At 35.5% G+C, this 22,062-nt stretch overlaps 1 protein-coding gene across 1 annotated transcript in view; it reads right to left on the bottom strand.

The window, feature by feature from the left end:
* Positions 1–6,493: 6,493 nt before the first annotated feature.
* The window catches only part of LOC140151314 (metalloprotease TIKI1-like), a 47,391-nt gene continuing 31,822 nt past the window's right edge, over positions 6,494–22,062 (bottom strand). The window contains exons 4-6 of the mRNA XM_072173651.1: positions 13,758–13,848; positions 13,036–13,257; positions 6,494–7,410 (exon numbers count right to left, since the gene is read on the bottom strand). Coding sequence (XP_072029752.1) covers positions 7,224–7,410; positions 13,036–13,257; positions 13,758–13,848 — 500 coding nt within the window. The 3' untranslated portion in view covers positions 6,494–7,223. The remainder of the gene's footprint in view (positions 7,411–13,035; positions 13,258–13,757; positions 13,849–22,062) is intronic.

Here is a 22,062-nt window from a genome sequence, read left to right as displayed (position 1 = left end):
GTATCTTTTATTTATTTTTATCACAAAAGATATGTCACTAAAATATTTAAGCTCTGTATTGGATGACGTCAACCTGTTCAACAATTCTTGCATTTTTCTTACAAATTTAAAGATTTTCATCGTAACTGATATTTGCAACCTTAAAAAAAATGTTATACAGAATTGATTTGTTTCTCATTTACGCTATTCCAAAATCCCTACAACCCCTATGGAAAACATAACCTTAATCTCCCAACACAGGGGGTGTAGATTTCAAATGGAGTCACCCACTCAGGTAACTCCATTTGAAATTCACACTCCCTGTGTGAAAGATTAAGTTTATGTCTTCCATGGCATGTATGGGATTTGCAGGTCTTGTGATTCTTGATTTTCATGAAATTGTAAAATAACTGACAGCCTCATTGCCACAATAAATAATATTAGAGATTCTTTGGCACTTTTCACATATCTATTAGGTTGTTTTGTCTTTTTAACCCTAAATTTTGGATGTTGTTGTACATATTAAACAGTTTTTAACATCTATTAGCAATTGTAAGAAAAATACAATATACAATATCACTCTTATAAATTACTGTTTCCATGAGTGTATGCCTAAATTACTGTTTCCATTAGTGAAAGAAAGAGTTTTACAATCTTTGAAAAATCAAATGAAGATTGACCAAAAACATATTAAACAAACATTCGAAAATCAGAAAACAAGTGTTAGATGCCTTCATATAGATGGGATGGCAGATAAGGCCAAAAAAATAATTGTTTGATTGTCCTCATTCAACCGACCTTAATCCAGAAAATAAGTTTTTACTCTACATGAGAATACTGACCTTAATTTTGGAAATTCCAGAAACCAATTTCTTTCAAAATTGTTGACATTCTGAGAAGTTTTTTAAACAGTTTCTTCACAGATGTTCTGAACTGTTTTTAAAACATTGGGGACTTTATTAACCTAATTAGGCCCATATGTGTTTTGGCTATGATTTATTATAAAAAAACAAAAGAAATCTGACCCTATAGACAATCAAACAATTTTTTTGAGGCCCTAAGCATTTGTCATCTTGTTCCTGCATGTGAAATAAGTAATGCTAATTTACCGAGTATAATATGATGTTCACGCTATGTGTAGTTACTTATTTTAGTGAATAAACATTTACTGTTCTTTAAGAACAAATTAACATGTCATATAATGAAATTTTAATACATTTCATTTACCCTGTATATGTTAAATACATGATATATTAAACCCAGTGAATTCCATTTCTAGATCTACCCTGTGTATGAATAACCTGAGAATATAAACTACAGTTAAGAAAAACTGAAAACAAGTCTTCTATATCTTTTGCTTCTTTAAGGCAGTGCATTAGCAAGAAATTCATAATATGATTTGTGTTTTTTCATGTGCATCAAAGCTGGCACACTGTTACTCATGCATCATAGACATGGCTGTAACCAGGTGGGAGGATTCCCCTCTGTGAAAAAATATTTTCAGATGAAATCAGGATGGATAAATTATTCATTTCTGTGGCCCCAACCCTTTTTAGATGCTTTCTTCCCCCAATTCCCTCTAACCGGAACAAAATGCTCATGACCAGGCTTCTCTTTCTCTCCCTCCCCTATTCAGAACAGAACAGATGTGCAAAAGTAATCACTACCACAAGGAAGCAAAAAGGTATTATAGTAATATTTATTTCATTGATCAAAGTAACTGAATGCTTGAAGACTTGATTTAAGGTTTTCCCCAGTAAGTACTACCAACGTATATAATGTATGGCAGTGATTGATTATAAATAGATAAATGGGTTTTAAAGTTTTGCCAGGCAAATCTGAAACTCACTAAGATAAGTTGACTCACTGAGTCATTGAGTTTCATATGACTCATTGGCTGGCACCATTCAAATGTATAACTTTATGGAACATGTTTTGTTGCAAAATGATCTACATAATAAATCGACATGTTTGCTATTTCACATACATGACCAGACAGTCCTGTTAAATCAGAAAAGTTAATTTGTTTCAAAAGGAAAAAAGGTTAATTAGCAGGCTGAACTTTTGACAACAGCAGATCTTTATCAAAGGTCAAACTTACCACAACCATAAAACAAGATGGTGAAGACGAACAAAAAGTTGTAATGCACATGTTTTGAAAAACTGAAAATCACCATAGCTTTCAAACTATGTGCAGTGAAAAAGATCATTCTACCTTTGATGAAGATTATGCTTGAATCAAAAGCTCTTGTCATTTGTTAATTTTGGCAATAAATTTCACACATTTTTTATAATGTTAGGACCTAGCATCAGTTCTTAAAACTTTGAAATTCCTATATATGTCAAGATTTTGTAACTTGCCAAAAAAACAGAACATTTTGTTACCCCAACCGTTCCAAATTTGGAACACATTATGAATCGTAACATTGAGTTAATTTATTGTATTCCAAATTTAGAACTGTTGAGATGAACAATGTGTCTGTCTTGTCCAAGATGTAGAGATAAATTAGTAACAATTAATTACTCAATTAATTAGCAATAAATATAATCTAATCAATAACCAAGGGCAACAATTTCTGCAACAAACAAAAGATGATATATCAAACTTCTGATGGATAGTACATCTTTATGAAATGGAGCCCTGTCAGATCTGATAGCCTAAGTACATGAGGTCCTCATTGTTACTCCTGACATGACTGCTCATTATTCATCAGTTACAAATCGGTTTATGCTACTGAATCAAAGAGAATAGACCCAAAGAGTACCAACTCAGAATTGCCTTTGTGTAACTCTACACTACATATGTCATTTTGTTTTGTCACACAAAAACCTGAAATTGAATTGCAATTAGTGTCTTTGTGCTTGAGTGTTACAGGTTCTGCGTATAGTGTTTTGCACATACCATATGCAAAATACAAAATATCTAATTCTTGATCATGAGAGCCAACTTGGGTAGGCCTACGCACAGATATTTGCATCAAGCATACTATTAGCAAAGACCACATGCTTATACAGAGCAAGCACAGCTTTTGAGAATCACGGTCTTCGAATATGGTTGTCGCTAGCTAAGGTTGAGGTTCGGTCATGTAGGTTGCATGATCATTTTATTCCACGAAAAGTATGTTGTCGCAACAGTACGCAGAAGGTACATCCTCTCATCGAGAATGAGATATTTTACCTATGGCACACCCCATAACATACAGAACACAAACAGACATGAGCGAAACAAAAAAAATGGCAGAGTCAGGACTCCTTGGGTTTAATCTCTTTGCACTGAGCTGACACAGCTGAGATGCTTTGAGCATCACTGGGCTATTCCAGTTGAAATCCACACAACCCCTATGGAAGACATGACCTTAATCTTCCACACAGGGAGTATGAATTTCAAATGGGATTACCTGAATGGGTGACTCCATTTGTAATATACACCCCCTGTGTGGGAGATGAAATTTGTGTCTTCAATAGGGGTGTATGGATTTTATCTGGAATAACCCATTTATGCCAGCCTTGCCAAGAAACCACTTAGCAAATACACAAATTTGATCACCTGGTTAGATTACATGCTACACATAATACAATAATAGCTGCAAATTGCAGACCATGTCATACTTTTTAAAACTATACACAGATCATTTTTTACAAAGGTGTTAAACCAATAAATATTTCATCTCATTGACTGTACAAATTATGTAAAATAGTTTTAGTTGTATCTCTTCATAATATCTTCAAAATAAAATACATCAAAATACTAATAAATCTGAGACAGAGGAGCCCTCTGCATGACTCATCTTGATCCACATCAAAATGGACCACCAAAGTGTGGAAATATCATTGATATCCAGTCTGCATTAATCCAATTCAACTTGAATCATATGAACATGTTAAGTATACAGGAAGTGAAACTTCGATACCATTGTAAAACCAGAAGAAACCAAGGGATCAGAATGAACAAGAAATCAAATTTGATATACTGATCTAATTTTACTGTAGAGTTTCACTAAAGCAACAGCTGATTAAATGCAAGAAAGTTGTAATTATTCTATATAGCTGATTTTTTGTTTCACATTTCATCATTTTTAGTGCATGTACATAATATTGAGTTTTCCGTGGTAACTTATACTATGATCAGCTCTTAATAGGTGAGAATTATTCTGGTTTATTTACTGCGCGAGTCAATAAAGTTCCAACTTACGCACGCTTAAATTCACAAAAGCGTCATTCACACAATACGCAAAGCGCAGTTTGCGTAGGTGCTCCCTCCAGCTGTTTGTACGCCATTCTATATCAATCCATGATGTTATGAGTCACGCCTATTACGAGCTGATCAGAGTATAGTCACCTGGAGAATCATCTTAAAATCACAGACTTGTAAAACGTACATTTGATAAGTTTCCAGGTCAACAAATTATGACAAGTTGGACTTGGAAACAACAATATTTTGTTTCATATTTATTTCTGGATGTGTGTTTCTAGATATAATTTGTAACCACTGAAGAATCTGGTTGGTCATGAAAAAGTATGTGTACATTTTGTAGTACGCTGAACTTCAACAAATTTGGAAAAATTTGGTTTCAGCATTTTTTCTAACTTACTGAGTGAAAAGTAAACAAAATACACATGCATCATGACGGGCACAAAATTGTATATATGAGGACTATGAGGAGGATGACTAGTAGACAGATCCTGTAACATAAATGTACTATCCCAGTTGAAATCCATACACCCCCTATGGAAGACATGACCTTAATCTCCCACACAGGGAGTGTAGATGTCAAATGGAGTCACCCATTCATTCAGGTAACCCCACTTGAAATTCACTCTCTGTGTGAAGATTAAGATCATGTCTTCCTTATGTGGTATATGCCCAGGGGTATATGGATTTCAACTGGAATAGCCCAATGTACTTCACCCTAATAACATCCTCATATCGTCGTTGGGCAAGAAAAAACCCTTGTGTCACTGGCCCCTGAACATGTTTAAAGCAAAACCTCTTATATAACCTGTTGGCAATTGTTTTAAACATGTTCAGGGGCCACAAGCACATTTTTTCCTGCCCAATGACGATATACAACATTGCGCCAATCAGATGAGCAGCACATGGTAGGTTTATAGATTTTACTTCCTGAAAATCAACAGGGAAATGTGAAATTCTACTCCTACTGCATTAAGTGTGTTCACTCATTTATTACATCAAAACCAGACCTGGCAGAACACTGCCAAAAATGTTTTAATTGTATCACTCAAGGGCTGTTTATATTTCCTGACATTTTTTCTGTAGCAGCAAACATAGCATTTCAGCTGTCGGACTTCCAGCTTCATTTACATCTTCATAGATGCTCGCATCTGTGCCTCAGTTGTCAAAATTGCAAGTGTTTGTTGCAGCGACTAAAAATGTCAGGGTATAAACTGCTCTTGAGGGAACACACCAAAAGATTGATGATGCTGTGTAAACTGAACTAGTATTGTTACAAAACTGACCCCCCTCCGTTCCCACCTGAAATGAAATCAGAAATGGGCTATTCCAGTTGAAATTCTTACACCCCCTACGAAAGACACAACTTTACTCTCCCACACAGGGGATGTAGATTTCAAATGGAGTCACCTATCCAGGTAACCCAATTTGAAATTCATACTCTTATGTGTGGAAGATTAAGGTCATGTCTTCCAAATAACATGTGTGGATTTCAACTGGAATAGCACAATAGGACAAGTTAAATTGATATTTTTAAGACTATATAACAGTTTATGAGAAACATAGTCAGCAATTTCAAGCCTAATAAAAAGGAAGCCCCACCAGAGCAATTCTTCTGGGGTAAACCAAACCTGCCTGTTTATCAAATTAATCAGTGACAAGGTTAGCTCTGAATTTGACAGATGCTAATTGATGTTTTAATGTTATTGCATCAATTAACACCTGTCAAATTCAGAGATAAATTTGTCACTGATTAATTTGATAACCAGGTAGGTTTGGTTCACCCCAGAAGAACTGCTCTGGTGGGGCTTCCACTTTAAACTTGTTTCATTCATAAGATTTCATCAATCTTTTAGTTTATTACCTAACATAGGAAAAGAAATGATATGCAAGTATGAGATATGAGGTATATACTCTTTAATTTTCCTATGGAATTCATTGTAGTCTAGATATACATATATTATGGCAAGGAAAATTTACACTTGACTCCAATTTTGAAAATAAAAATACCAGTATATTATGAAAAACAAAATGTATGAACTGATCCAAATTATTGACATGAAATGCGAAGAGATGATGTATGGCAGGCCCGTACGCAGGATTTTTTTTGGGGGGGTGCTGATTTTGAAAAAGTTGACCTTTTTTTCCAAGGGTGGTGCGATTTTGTAAAAAGTGGACTTTTCCTCAAAAATTTGGACCTTTTTGGCCAGAAAAGCGTAAAAACCCTGATTTTTTTGCTCGCTGCGCTCGCAAATGGTCATATTTTGGGACTTTTTGCATACTTTTGCACATTTGGGGGGGTCCCCCTGCGTACGGGCCTGATGTATGGAGCTCAAAGATGTTCGATATGAAACTTGCAAATACTAAAATGAGGGATACAATGTTGTGTTCTTGTAAAACAATGTGTTTAAAATCTACCTATATTCTTCTGGTAAGGGGAGTGAGAACTTCTTACCGGAAACTTTCAGGCCAATTCAGGTTGAGGGGAGGCATTTTATATTAAAGAGGAAGCCCTGCCAGAGCAGTTCTTCTGGGGTGAACCACACCTACCGGTTACTTAAGCTAATGCCTATGTTTATACTGTGCCAGAGTCATTTGTTTGGCAACATTTTCTTAACATGGTCAAGGACAGTTCACTCCCTGAAGGTTTGATTCACTCCAGAAGAACTGCTCTGGAGGGGCTTCCCCTTTAAGCTTATTTTTATAAAGATTTGTTGTAAACCCTATTGGGTTGAAATGACAGCAAAGGACCAAATTCTCAAAGAGCTTGTTACACATGACAATTTTGCCAGTCTATAATAAACCCACTTTGAAAGTTCCCCAACACATAATATACTTTATGTTGGATTTGAAAACTTGTGATGGGTGGGCATATTGTGATGCTTAACAAGTCTTTCATTTGGGCCTATGTGATACATACAAAAAATATACTGGATCTAAATTCCATTCAATTTTACTTGGATCAAGTTCATACTTTTTCACAGAAAAAAAGAAGATAATTTCTTTATATTTGGATCTATATTTTGTACAATCTCTTTGAATACTGTTATTTTTACCTCTGTATTAATCTATATAGGATTTGGACTAATAAATATGAGCAGAAAAGTAATATTGTACAAGGCTGACATACTGAACATCTGCTATTGGAAAAATATAATGAGTATGCATTGGATGATGACACAAGCCGCGTAGCAACCGTTGTCAAGGTGTCGCCATCTAGAGGCAGTGGTGGATTAGTACTGTAGAAGAGAGAAAATAAAAATAGAAATAAACATCATTAGCAATGGTGACATTTACAAATAACACTTTGTATCGTTGAAAATGTAACAAACCTATTTTTGATATGCTTTCATGTATCTTACGGTTTAAATCATGTTTATTTCCCCAAAATTCAAAAACAAAATGATAAATTGACAAAAATTGATGAATTCAAGTTAAATCAATATGAATTCCATCCAAGACATCTCAGTTTGCCTATCATGTATGTTGCAGTGGTGTAGCCAGGGGGAAGCTGCCCCCCTTTGAGAAGACGTGTCCCCCCCTCTTTGATGCATTATATTTATTTAGGCTTTTTATTTTTGCACTTTTTAGCCTATTTTTGACAATTTTGGTCAAAATCCCTCCTCCTTAAAAGTTTTCTTTCCCTCCCTTTGCCCCACCCTCTGAAAAAGTGCTAGCTATGCCCCTGGTATGTTGAATGCATTAGAAACCATACTCATTAGTAACATGAATGTAGACAATTAATCGTCCAATCATCTGTTATTAGAAAGGAATGTGCCACGACAAAAGTACCAAGACAAATGTTAACTTTCTTCAAATTGATGAGGCCACGTAATACTGAAGACTGAAAATAGAACAAATGCCTGGCCAACTGAGATAATGATGCAGTCATTGATTAGATGCTTACAAACCAGGGGGTGCTCAAGTTTGAGTAGAGATGTGCCACTGAGAATGGACCCATCCGTATACCAATTGCCCAAGAAATTTGGGCCCATTACTATACCAAAAGTCAACATTTTTGGCCAAATTTAATGCAAATTGGCAAGTTTTTATTTTCCCAAATTTTGTAAGCAAATTTAAAAAAAAAAAAATAATAATAATGAGGAAAAGTTTGAAAATTACCGTAATAAAAAAAGATCCATCATATACCGAAATTGGCCTAAAAAGGGGACCATTGATATACCAAAATGGCAGAAAATGGCACCCATGTTTGAGGCACATCCTTATAGTCATTTGTACTACGTATCCCCACATACATCTTACACAAATCAGGTTAATGTCTTGTCCTCTGACCAGTCACGCTCATTAGGCTAAGTGGAAGGATGTGCTAACGAGCTTGCACTCAAAATAGTTTTCATCCAGCTCTTTATCTGCAGGCTACACCATCATTGACATTAATCACAGCGATATTTTGAGAAATAATCACTCATACTTATAGGTAATAACTGTTCATCAGTCTACATAATCCACATATCTCAAGTTCAACTCCTGGCTGGTCACTGACGTGAAGTGTTTGACCAAAACAATGAATGACAAAGATAATGGCCCCAAATATTTAGGAAAGTTTCAAGAACTTTGAACTTACGATGAAATCCTCAGCAAAAATTCACTGAAATAGCTGAGACTTTGGCTATGATACACACAATCACTAGGATCCACAACATGCTCATCTATCAGGGCACAGTTATTTAACCCCAATACATTTGCACATTCATTGAATGACCTTTGACAATTTGGGTACAAAAACTCATACTCTGCAACTTGAGGTCAAATTTTGTACTAGGATTGTTTAATTGAGGTTATTGAACTATGCCATTTGGATGAGGCTATTGTGGTCCATAGTGAATGGGCCCTAATTTGCGTTTTTAAGTTATGGTAGATTGAGGAATTCATGGCTCTGCACAAAATGGAAAAGTTTTTTGAATTGACCTGGTTTTGACCACTTGAAGTACTGCCCTCCATTTATGTATGCTATACATAAATTTATGTATGCTATACATACTGTAAAACCACTTAATTTCGCTACGGATTTAATTTCGCTAATTTTGCTAGAAGCCTTAATTCGCTAAATTAAATACCCGCATATTGAACAGTTTTACATTGAATTGTACACATAAATTGCTGGATTAGCGAAATTAAATACCCATAAGAAAGGTGGTCATTGGCAATTAGCGAAATTAAGTACTAGCGAAATTAAATAGCTTTACAGTAATATGTATGCTATACATAAAGCCAAAAAATTAATTTGGTTTAGTTTAAGTTTCAGGTATGAAAACTGGTCTTGGAAAAAAAAACAAGACTGAAAACCAAGTTTTTTTTACCATTTTCTGTGAATTTGATTCAAAATTGGGCTGAAAAACACTGAAAACAATAACAAAAACATGCCGAAATCAGCTAAAACACTGATAATTTTCATGCCTGAAGTTTAGTTTATGCATGTCGATTTCCTAATCAGAAATCAGAAAATTTCCAAATCAAAACAACAACACGATGAAATGAATGGGATTAGCAAAGACCACGGTCATTTCGTCAAAATACGGTCACTGAATGAAAATTTAAAATCTTTTTTTTTTATAGAAAATTTTGTACACTAATTATTATGCCTGTCAAATACATTGTGTTCCTCGCTTATTATTTCCTAATTCATGCATTTTGGGTTACTTACACAAGAACAATGCATGTGTTTTGATTTCTGTCTTGCCCAAGAGGGTAATTTTGTCTTCCCAGAAACCTTTGCTCATATAGCATCCATTTAAAAGGGGATGCATTTTTTTTGCATTTTTTTTTGCATTTTGTGAAGAAATGAGAAAAAAAATTGGACAAAGTGGTATGCAAAATGAAGGGGTAAATCTTCTCGTTCTATTGGTGGCATCGGTATCAAATCCACTTTTTGGCTTCTACCTTTAAAAGCATGTAAGCTACATTGTCATTGTCATTCGATGGGACTCACACTCAAACATAACTTTTTGTGACTTGTAACTCTGCAAAGGCTTTTAACAAAATATTGCCAAAATATGAACAACTGCTTTATAGTAAAATTTTTTCAAAAATTTTCAGAGACCACATTTTATGCTCGATATATCCTTACGAGTTATAAATTTGCATGTAAATTAATTTTTCAAATCACCAATTCACACTGAGTCAGTCCCTCAATACCATTCATCCCAAATCAACTCCTTTTCAAAGCCATATATTTTCAAAAATTAGTACCAAAGACCTCAAAAAGAAAAAAAAAAAGAAGAAAAAAAGTGTTGCATGCTCCCTCTGCACTGTGGGATGCTATTAATTGTAGCCTTTTGTCTTGGCTAATGTTATTCCTGACATGGGTATGCCCTACAGTCCAACACCCTTTATAAAACTAATTCCTTCTGCCTATTTGCCCCTTGTTTGCAACAAGAGGAACACGGTCAACCACTTCCGTCCATCAGCTCAAGTGCACGCATATGAATGAACTATGACGGATCCTTATGCTAACATACCTCATTAGCACAGGTGAAAAAAAAAGGAATTTGGCTCACAAAATTTCACCGAACCCAAAATAAAATTATCAATATCATGTAAAGGTGGGTGGTACCGTGGACCACAATTATTTGTTTCATATGGTGTTCCCCCCTTACATTAAGGTCCATCATCAAAACACTCATGACTTGAATTGCTCCAGTGGTTTAGACATTTGATGCAAAATGAGTTTCAAAATGCATGGGTGGTATATACAATACCATGAAAGAAGAAGCTGTCACTTCTTTGATCATATGATCTGAAGGAAACAATTCTTAAACCTTAAATTGGGGGTTTTGAGAAAAAAACTTTTGTAGATGCCAAACTTTCAATGTTGATCAAGTCATCCACTGTTATAAATGACCGATTCTCCCCAATTTTGCCCTATATATTTGCTAGATTTACCCAAAAAAAGTACTAGACCTGCATCAGATTGCAGAAATCATTCCAGTATTAACACTACCAGTTTACACCTGCGATGTTGAAAATCTTTTCCACAACTTTTTTTGTTTTCATACAACTTGACCTGCTGGGATTTCAGCCCACACTTTCACACTCTCTCTCCTACTTTCTCCTCTTGCAGAATGTTTGGGAATAATTAAGTACATAGGCACAAAAAGACATACCAGATACAAACAAAAGCCTCCAACACAAAAGTAAGCAAGCAAATAATCATTGATCAAATAGGAATGTTGACAAAACTTTTTACTTCTCCAGATGTGGCATACCGCTGGCCTAAGCCATAGTCAAGGAGCCCAAAAGTTACTATATATCACCTCATCTTGGGCTATCAAACAATATGATATTGACATAACTATTTCATGATGGGGGGGGGAGAGGGGGGGGTCCTTCCAAAATAAAGTCTGTTTTACAGGGTAAAACGTCCAAGAAGATCCAAATTAGAAAGAAACATTAAATGAACCTTGCATGTACAGCACTCCATGACCTACATATGGGCCTGATTCTATGACTTAATATCCTTGAATCCAAAGCATCACTAGGCCTGATGAAGCCTCAGAGATATGACGTGATACTGTAGTCAACAAAAACAGTAAGTCCAGTTGAAAAGATTTATAACCTAATCTAACTTTATTCAACTACCTGGATGATTGAGAATATTCATAGATACATCTTTGTTAAAGTTAAAAACCAATGGACACACAATTTCAGATAAATTTGATCAAGTCTGTCCTGTGCCAGGATGATCAACTGTTACAAGGAATATGATGGACAAATTACAAAATGAGATTAGAATTTTCCTCTCATTGAAACTCTCTGCGACACATTTCACTGATCATAGTACTGATGACCAAGCAACAGGTAAATAAATGCAGCCCAATTGGGTGCCAACATCATGACCTAGGCAACACTCGACAAACACTAGTGATGACCACGAATTAGCCAGATAACCAACAAAAGGCATTTCTTTTTGCTTTATTTGATTTCCAACAATGAGGTGTCTCAAGAGAGAGTTATTGAGCAAACGAACATACAAACAGTGCGGAATTCCACAGGCTCATTCTAACAGGAACTATTTGCCTGGAGGAGGGTAAACACGGCGGCAAAGCGGTCAACTTTGGAAGATCTGTTGTGCCAAAACAAGCTGGATGACTTCAAAGCAATGATACATTTATCAACACACTGTAAAAGGAGGATGAAATATATACTTAATCCAGAATCGGAAGGTACCCTTTGACTATAAGCACAGTGTAACAATACCTAACTCACTTAAAAGTAATGATAAATGTATAATGATAACAAAATGTCTCATTTATCAGAGAACATAATAATGAACTTTAATCTATTAAATGATGTTGATTTTGTCAACACTGATGTCTAGAATGGCCACATACTTCACCAATTCAATTCAATGTTTACTTTTTTTATGGGAATTCAGCTGTTTGCATCAAGCAAACCAAACAAATGTATCCCCAAAGTTATGTAACCTTTCTGCATATTTCCAAAACACATTCTTGACAAAAGTGACTGTTTGGTAGGCTAATAAATCTAGCCATCTTTTGGTCCTTTCACCTAAAGACCTAACCTCTGACATGACCTCTAACCTCTTGACACCTACCTTATTTTTTCTACAGGTATCCACAGATCATTAAATAAACTGTCTATATGGCTGTACAGCTCATAACCTCTGACATGACCTCTAACCTTTGACACCTACCTTATTTTTTCTAAAGGTATCCACAGATCGTTAAACTGTCTATGTGGCTGTACAGGTCATAACCTCTGACATAACCTCTAACCTTTGACACCTACCTTATTTTTTCTAAAGGTATCCACAGATCGTTAAACTGTCTATGTGGCTGTACAGGTCATAACCTCTGACATAACCTCTAACCTTTGACACCTACCTTATTTTTTCTAAAGGTATCCACAGATCGTTAAACTGTCTATGTGGCTGTACAGGTTGCTGTTGAGGCTGTTGTTGTTGAGGCCTCCCATCATCATCTTCGTTATTCTTCTTTTTCTTCTTCCTCCTCCTGCCGTTTTTGTTGCGATCTCTTCTGCGGTTGTGAAGGTCTTCCGCTTCCCTAAGCCATGATAAATCAACCTCTGCTTCCTCTTCTGCCGAGCTGTGGGTTATTAAAACAATTAAAAATATATTATATTAAGAATACATTCTGACAACCATTATATCATCACAAGAGATAGGGCTTGTACAGTAATGATAAACAGATGCTGAGTAATTAGGCCAAGATATATTTCAAAGTGGCTGCGGGAGTTAGAGTGTCATCAGTGGTAGGGTACTGGGCACAGAGCTAGTGCTAGATACAGTCATTTATCTATCACCTACATACTTCTACAACAATAAATAATTAGACCGAAGATATTGGTAATTGGGATCGTCATCCATCATAGTGCTTGATAGCTCAATATGGTAGAGCACTGGACACACATTCCAGAGGTCACCGGTTTGAATTCCACTTCAGCCACATTTTCTTAAATCCCCCATTTCATTCATAATAAATACTTGGTACACCACAAATCAATAGAAAAAAATACTTAATACAACAGGCAGACAGACAATCTGAGACAGACAGAATGACTTACAGTTTGACAGACAGAAACTTACCCTTCTACAGCCTCGTGCACAGGAATGTTTTCTATTACAAAACCCTTCTTTTTTAGTAGCTCTATTACTGTGTAGTTCCCTAAAAAGTGACCTGAAAAATACAAATAAAAATTGAAATCTGGTTAATAATCATGAATGACAATGATAAAAAAACTGCAAATCAATAACTTCATGAATCATTTGCTGTGAAATCTTATTGTTTGCTCACTGGTTTTTACAAATTTTCAAAGGAATTTGTTAAATTTAGAATTTAAATGGGGAAAGCACATTTTCCTGCCTGAAAGACCAGTGACCCTACATCCAGAGAAGATGAGATCTGTTCCCATCTTCTCTGCAACATCACTGGTGTTCAATGGCCAATATCTACCACAAGATAGCCAACCAAAAATTCCATTGACCTACATAAATAATCTGTGAACACTACTAATTAATGTATATTATTATTAATGAACAGTGCTAAGAAACTTAATTAATTACATTATGTGGTTTATGGGGGTGGATTACTAATTAATTTGATTAATTAAGCAATATGATATGTCTTGGTGTGAAACCATTTTTAATTGAGCAATTCTTACACATGAGGAGTTCCTTAAATTTTAAAGCTGCAAATAAGTTTTGTTTCAACTGGTCCTATTCTAACCTTCCTGGATTCCCACCATCAAAACAACAAAGAATCTTTAAGACAAAAACAATTTTTCCCATACGTTTTTTTAGTGGTATGATTTTGGATCATCTTATGAAATCAAATACATGTAGAAACACATGATATCTTTACTGCAGTAATCAGCAAATTTATCATTTCAAAACTCAGCATGCTCATGAAATACATGAGTTTTGGAAAAAATTATGACAGCCTGATCGATTCTATACATCTGAAACACTGGTGAATTGTTGTTTCAGGACTAGTCATTTTCTCTGAATTGCGCTATTCCATTTCAAATCCACACTACCCCTGTGGAAGATTTAGCTAAAGTCTTCCACAGAGGGAGTATGAGTTTTGAATAGAATAGACAATTGGGTAGCTTCCGTTTGAAATACTCACTCCAGTTGTGGAAGATAAAGGTAAAGCCACATAATACAAGGGGAGTATGAGTTTCAAAATGATTAACCCTGACCAATTACATTTGAAAAACAAACTCCCCCATGGAACATATTTCCAAAATCATCCACAGGGTTAGTGTGGATTTCAACTGGAATAGCCCAATGTGACATACATTTAGGTTGTAGTGCAAGTTACAACCAAACCAACAAAATACATTCAACACACCTACAGCTATTATGCACGTTGAGACGTCTCTCTCATAGCTTTTGCTCTCGCTCTAAAAAAAATTATAATTACCTCGAGTAAATTACAAAAATAGTTCCCCTATTTTATACAAGTGACCCTTTCAGTCACATATTACCGTCTTATAACAACACCAAAACCCTGTGCAAATAGGAGAATCGATATCAATTCAGAACCAAATTGGCTAAATTCAACGCACACGCACCGTCACAAGGCCATACGGTCAGTCAGCAAATAACGGAATGCCAGCCATATTTATTGGACACGGAATCAGAAAGTGTGCCAACGTGTAATCAAAAGTCTTTTATGATTTCCAATAACCCCACGCTGAGCAGTTACTATCAAATCTTTTCCGCCGTTGGATGTAGCGGACATCATGCTATCACGACATGCAGTACTTTCTAAGTTTTGCAAGCGGGTATTAGAGGTTTAAACTGTACAGAAGACAGCAGGATTGAAGTCGGTCTTCTTTCGTAAAATACCTAAGGCCGTAGAACACTTTTTAAAGCAAACACAAGGCCTGTTTGTGCTCATTTTACCTCATTTATGCTGTAACGTTTCAATAACATCATGATTATTTCACATAAAAAAAAATTCACATAATTTTGTCAGAGCTGTTGATAACACAGAGCTGTTGATAACAGCAGGTAAAGGGTAATAAGTAACTTCCAACTATACCAGTGACTGGCCCGTTGGCATGTCATGTTTGTATACCAGATGAAATCATTTTCTACGGGTCTCAACATTTTAGTAGATATTAAATAGAAATGGAGCAGTGACTACCGGCAGTGTATGAGAGAAAAATAATTGATCAGCAATTCTGAAAATCTTTTGCACCACAGATGTAGAATTTTAATTCACATTCATTTTGCCTGTGAACATAAGACTGTAGAAAGAGAATAGAGATCCTTTCTATTTTAAACTCTATAGTCTATGCTGTTGAAGTTATTTTCATATGCATGCCTTATACAGCTTTTAGAATCATCATAGGAAATAGCTTTACTTCTTTCTCCCCTTCCTTAAAATTCTGTCAAAATCATGTTGGAGGTTGAAGTTTGTAGACAAAGGGGTTGTATTTTATACTGAGCAATACTATCATATATTTTTGCAAAGAAATGTGTTCCCTAGTTGACCTCCATTTAATAATAAATTGAATTGTAATAATTGTTCTATTGCCACCACACCATTTGGCATACGGTAATCAATTTAATGATGGTAAATTTAGTTTAATTGGATGTTAATGAGAAAGTTTATTTTTGAATACAAAGTCACTAATTTTCAATGGAGTTTCACACTTATTTCATTACTATTTTAATACATCATTCATTCATTGTTATTTAGTTTGACAAATTCACAAATGCATGTATAGAAATTTGAAATTTAAATTCACCATGGCAAAACTGACTGGTCTGAATAACATTTTCAATACATTTTATACTGAAAAAAGCTGCCAAATTTGTCAGAACTACTATCACTACCCTCTAAAGTATTTTAACCACCCTCTTACTTATTATTTGAACTTGAATATGTCGCATAGTATTTGCTCCTAAAACAATACTAAGGTTGACTTCATTTAGGCTACACATGCCATAATTTCAATTTCAAAATCAAGATCACTTCAAGACCCAATTAGATAACAATAAGAGCAAATAAAATTAACAAAACAATCTGTGTATTCCATCCATCATGTTGCCATGGAAGCTGTTGCTATGGTTCCAAGGCATATAATACATTATGCTGGTAAGCTGACAGACATTTTATGTTTTACCCAGAGGATGATGCAAATGTACATCGGTGTTGTGGTATTCTTGATGTATACACCTAATCTTTATCACCAGTTTTGTAAAATTAAAAACCAGTCATTTCAATAAGAATGATTATGAGAAAGATGTAATCTTTTAGAAATGGGAAAGAAAGCATGCATCATGCATAATTTTAGAATACCGTTACCAAGGAACATCATGAAAATCAGATGGAGAGGGTGGAACCTTCCCCCTCCCCCACATATATCAATGAGAAACCAACCATAGTAAACCCTCTCCTACTTAAGCAACATATCTCATAATATCATAACAATCAATATCATTGCTACCTGGACAGGCTTCCACCACCAAGTTTTTTCAAACGTGGGTTGAAGTTGGCGCCAGTTTGCTGTGAAAACATCACTATCACTCAGGAAAACAAAAGATACTCATAATAGGGATGGTGCTAGCTGGTCGTTCGACACAATACTCTCATAAATAGATATGACAATCGTTAACTAATTGAGTGGAAGTATGACATGTACTTGACCCCATGAAACAATACACTTCCATTGATTATGATGGGTTTAAAATACATCTTCATTGCTATTATCACATTCCTGTTGGTGATTGGGAGAGGTTATATTTTGCCCCACTTTAAAAATGTATTTTCGTAAATATGGAAAACTAATATTTAATAGGATGTGTCTTCTTCCATATCAGCCACGCTGCAATTGGTTTGGGGAAATAATGCATGCATACATGGACTGGTGTATCATGCAAATTTATGCGAGTGTACCAAAAAATCGTAACAAGCAGATTTATTTGGAAATGCAGCAATTCTTGTTTGACTGCTATTTTTGTTGATTTTGCCATTGATATTAGGCCCACTTATTGGTGCCAGTTTGCTGTGTGAGACCCAACATGTAGATCACATGATGAAGTTAAATTCCAAAATAAAAAGTTGCTAATGGCCTTTAAAGGGGCATTCCCATTGTGAGATTTCACAAAAAAGACCCTTTAACTTGCTATGGCACCCCAAATGATGACTGGGCTGGCACGCTGAGCTGAGCCCAAATTTTTGGTGGTGAGGTTACAACATATCACATTTTATGATGCAAATTCTGGCAAGGATGCCATCTCCACCAGTCATTAATGTTAACCTGCAATAAGCTAATATTTATGTTGGGAATATGCCTCAAGTTCTACACTGTGATTTACACACATTCAAACTACACTTGCACTAAATTCAATGTTTCAGAAGTATTGCACTGTGTCTCGCCTAGCAACTGTCATACACAATCAATTTCAGATATGAATTCAGCAGTCTCCCTGGAATCCCATTTTAATTGAACTATAAAATTACCATGTCAACTTGTAGACCCTATAACCCTTAAGTTATGGATACTGCAACACCTATAGATTTCCCTTAGGTGAGGTAACAATGCACACAAGGTAGAAAGGTGAAGAGAATGTCAGAATTCCATACCTAGCATTTTGTACATTACAAAAAGCCTTATCTGTAATAGCTGCTGTGTGTCATATTTTTAGATGGTGTACTAAAGAACACAGAAATCATCCAAATGTCTATGGGGCAGCTATTGCAAATAGGGCCTTCTGGCCCTTAACATGTTCAAGCCAAAATAGACTCAGTTCAAGTGGCAAAGTTCAGTAATCTCCATTCAGCACCTGACAACCCAAAATTGACCTCAAGTTTTGGGACTGGGTTTTTGTACCCAACCTATTCAAAGTTGAACAAGCATTGGGATAAAGGAACTGTGGCCTAGTGGATGAGTGTTGGGATCCTATATCTACCCCCAGACTTTCAAGGACACCATCAATAATTTCTCACCCTTATTTATTGCAACTTTTATATCACAATACATAGCATAAAGATGCTATAAAATGAAATCTATATTTTGAGTGAGTGTCTAACAGGAATGTCCTAAACGAGTCTGATATGGTTTTCACTAAAAGTTCAGTATCCAATGGTCCTGGGTTCAAACCTATGCAGACTGGCTATCCAGGCTTGTGCTTTTTTTATAGTGTGAGCTTGGAGCAGTCCATGAATTTTCCATGGATTAGCATGTGTCCCTCATGGACCAACCTGGGTAAACAAACATACAAACAAACAAATAAACAAGTTGATATTATATATTAATAGCATTACCCGATTATCATTCATTTTGCCAGTTGAGAGGCATTTTTGTGCTATTGACTGCCATTTACATATTTGGAAACTAGATAATTGTTAACCATGGCTACTCCCATTCACTATTCCAATCAAAGTTGATACCACCTATCCTGGCTTTCAAAATATCAAACAGATATTCTTCCTTTCCTTTGTGTGGTCAAGTTAGCTCAATCGATAAGGCGTTCGACTATGGTGCGAGAGGTTGCGAGTTCGAACCCTGGTGGTGCCTAGTATGCTCTCGTGGAAAATTGAGTTAGCTTGAAATTCCCTTGGACAAGGAACTCACTGCTAATTTGTCTCGTTGTAACCCGTGCGAAACTCGGGAGCTGATCCTGGTTGCGATGGTTATTTGTGGAATGTCTAGGGTGTGCGCTCTTGAAGCAGCAAAGTCCCTGATTTGTTGTTTAATGGTTTATGGAATGATGTGGGGCCATAGAGGTCAGCGACAACCTGTAAAGTGTGCTGAGGCTTGTGGATCAACGTCTAGGCGTTGTGCCTGTGCGTAGCGCACTATAAATCACTGCGCTTTTTTTTTTTTTTTTTTTTTTTTTTTTTTTTTTTTTTAGTACCTGAACTAGCTGGATCATCTAATGGATTAGGTTGATACTTGATAGTACTTGTTGGGTTTTGAACAGCATTCTTTCACACAATCTATGCACATGGACAAATTCCTATGGAACATGGGTGTAGCTGGGTACAATTGTCAATTTGCGCCAGTTCTTTCGCTCCGGCAACTTTTACTAGGTGGGTGGGCTTATATAAGCCTAAAATGATGAAACATGATACTAAAATCTCATATGAAATATGTCGGCCTATAATCATCATGAGATAAGCAGAAACTTAAACCGTGATTTTCCCTGATTTTCTTCAAATTTTTCAGACAGTGGGATTGGACTCTTCTGATGAAATCTGAGCTGAGCAAGTTTAAAGGAACATTTATGTATACTATGCTTTCTTAAGCATTTTCATTATTTCATCATGTACTAGCTCAACAACCAACATCACCCTGTTTAAATAACATTAATTCAACAGAAGCAACACTATTTAAACATGTTATAATCAGCATAGATAATAATTCGATATCAATTCTGATTCCAAATGGCAATAGCAACAGCTTTATTTTTTTAATTTTGGATCAATTATTTTGTTAGGCTCTATACTGGTCCTATTACAGTAGCACAATTATTCAAAATATTATTTGCACGATCAGCGAATATCTCGAAAAAATATTTAATTAAATTTTGATGATCTATGTGACAATAGATCCCCAACTTCATTCTTCTTTACCATGTTTACCAGTTTTTGATCACGCATTCAGATCTATTCATGGGAAGCTGCTACAGGTTAATTCAACTAGTCCTACAATGCATTGCACAAAATTAAAAATGGTATTAGCCTGCATGTTCAACAAGTAAAAGTTATATAAGGGTACTACACATTTTTTTTCAAAGACATATGTTGGAGTCGGTCTCGGGCGATAATTTGATTTTTCAAAAATAATAAGAATTATTTTGAGTAACTGATTGCTTTAAAACATCATATCACAAGTATCACTATTCTTCTAATTTTTTAGACAAATCAAATTTTGCCATCTATTTACGAAACTGCGTTAACTACAAATTTTTCTTCTTGAACAACAACAATGGCTGCCGTGAGCAATCAAGTTGTATTGGTGCATGTTGCTGCCAAAACTGTGGATGTAAAAATGTGTACATTTTTTAAAATATCTACCCTAAAAAATAAAATCTGTACAATAAATTAGGGCACTAATAGTTATTTTAACAGACAAGTTTCACAATTTCTTTGCGAGAACAGATTCACAATTTACAAATGGTAAAATAATTAGATTGTCTCGATTAAATCTAGTTTTTGTTATTGTGATAATTGATTATTTAAAAAAATGCCTGAGCCTGGTTGGAGTGCCACATACTCACTTATTTTTTATTTTTTTCATTCTTGAACCCACACCAAAAGTATCAGCAATCAAGCAAGAAAAATTCGACTGCTCAGTGCCAGAAGTGGGTAAGTGCAATAGCTGCCATATCGCTGATATGTAGCTGCCACGTGTAGATGAATACCATATACTCTGTGTAAATTAGCAATTTTTCACAGGGCAACTATTGGACTCCACTTCTGGTACTGAGCAGTCGAGGTCAACCAACTTGATAGAATCTTCAAAATTCTGATTAAATGCTGCAATGTCTTCTGGGATACCATTTGTAACAATCCTACAATAGACTCTTCATCAATTGACAAGATACAATCAATCAAAACAACCTGTGAAATAAATCCATTTATCAAAGCAATAATCATTTATCCAATTACTGTGTGCCACCCACACACACAATATTTAGTTACTGATCATTTTGAAATCGGTATTAAGCTGTACAATAAATAGAACTCTTGAATCAATTAGAGATATCAATATCAATCATATCTGGAATAGTTCGGAAATCTATATCAGGGATCAGAAAGCAACAACAACATTGCCTATATCTTATCTTTTTCTAACATTTTGCAAGTCATTCTAACATCTGTGGTGGGGAATAGTAACGAAGGAATTGGATTCCTGTGGGTTAATTTAAGTGATGTGGTTTAAATATTGTCGTTCTCATTCCTACCATTTTTTCTTTCAAAAGGAACGAGAAATATCACTAAAACTTTTCTACCCATCTAAAAATATTAAGGCTTATTATAGTGTTTTATACCTCTGACGTAGCCCAATAAAGCGCCTGAAAGAAGGCTTCACTCTACTGTCTGATTCAAGGGGGTAACGACTGCTAACACAGCTTCCTCTATGACCACCTATATACAACATTGACCACTAAATAGCTGCTTCTGGCACTCAGCAGTTATCATACACATGAAACTTAATGATGTGAATCACTTGGTTATAGCATGGAAGAAAGAGATAAGAAGGAACCACAACGAACACATTCACTTTGTCCACTCCCTTTACCGACATTTAATTGACATTGTTATTCATGAGGATTTATTTTGATCAATTCCCCGCGTTAAATAGGTGATTGGTATTGTACTCTATGTATTTGCATGTCTTCTGGAGCGTGTCTGAAGGATGATTTG

The sequence above is a fragment of the Amphiura filiformis genome, chromosome 1 (genome assembly GCF_039555335.1).
Source record: "Amphiura filiformis chromosome 1, Afil_fr2py, whole genome shotgun sequence".
Classification (NCBI taxonomy): Eukaryota; Metazoa; Echinodermata; class Ophiuroidea; order Amphilepidida; family Amphiuridae; genus Amphiura; species Amphiura filiformis.
The sequence above is the reverse complement of the archived record's forward strand: the minus strand, read 5'-3'. Positions and strand labels throughout refer to the sequence as shown.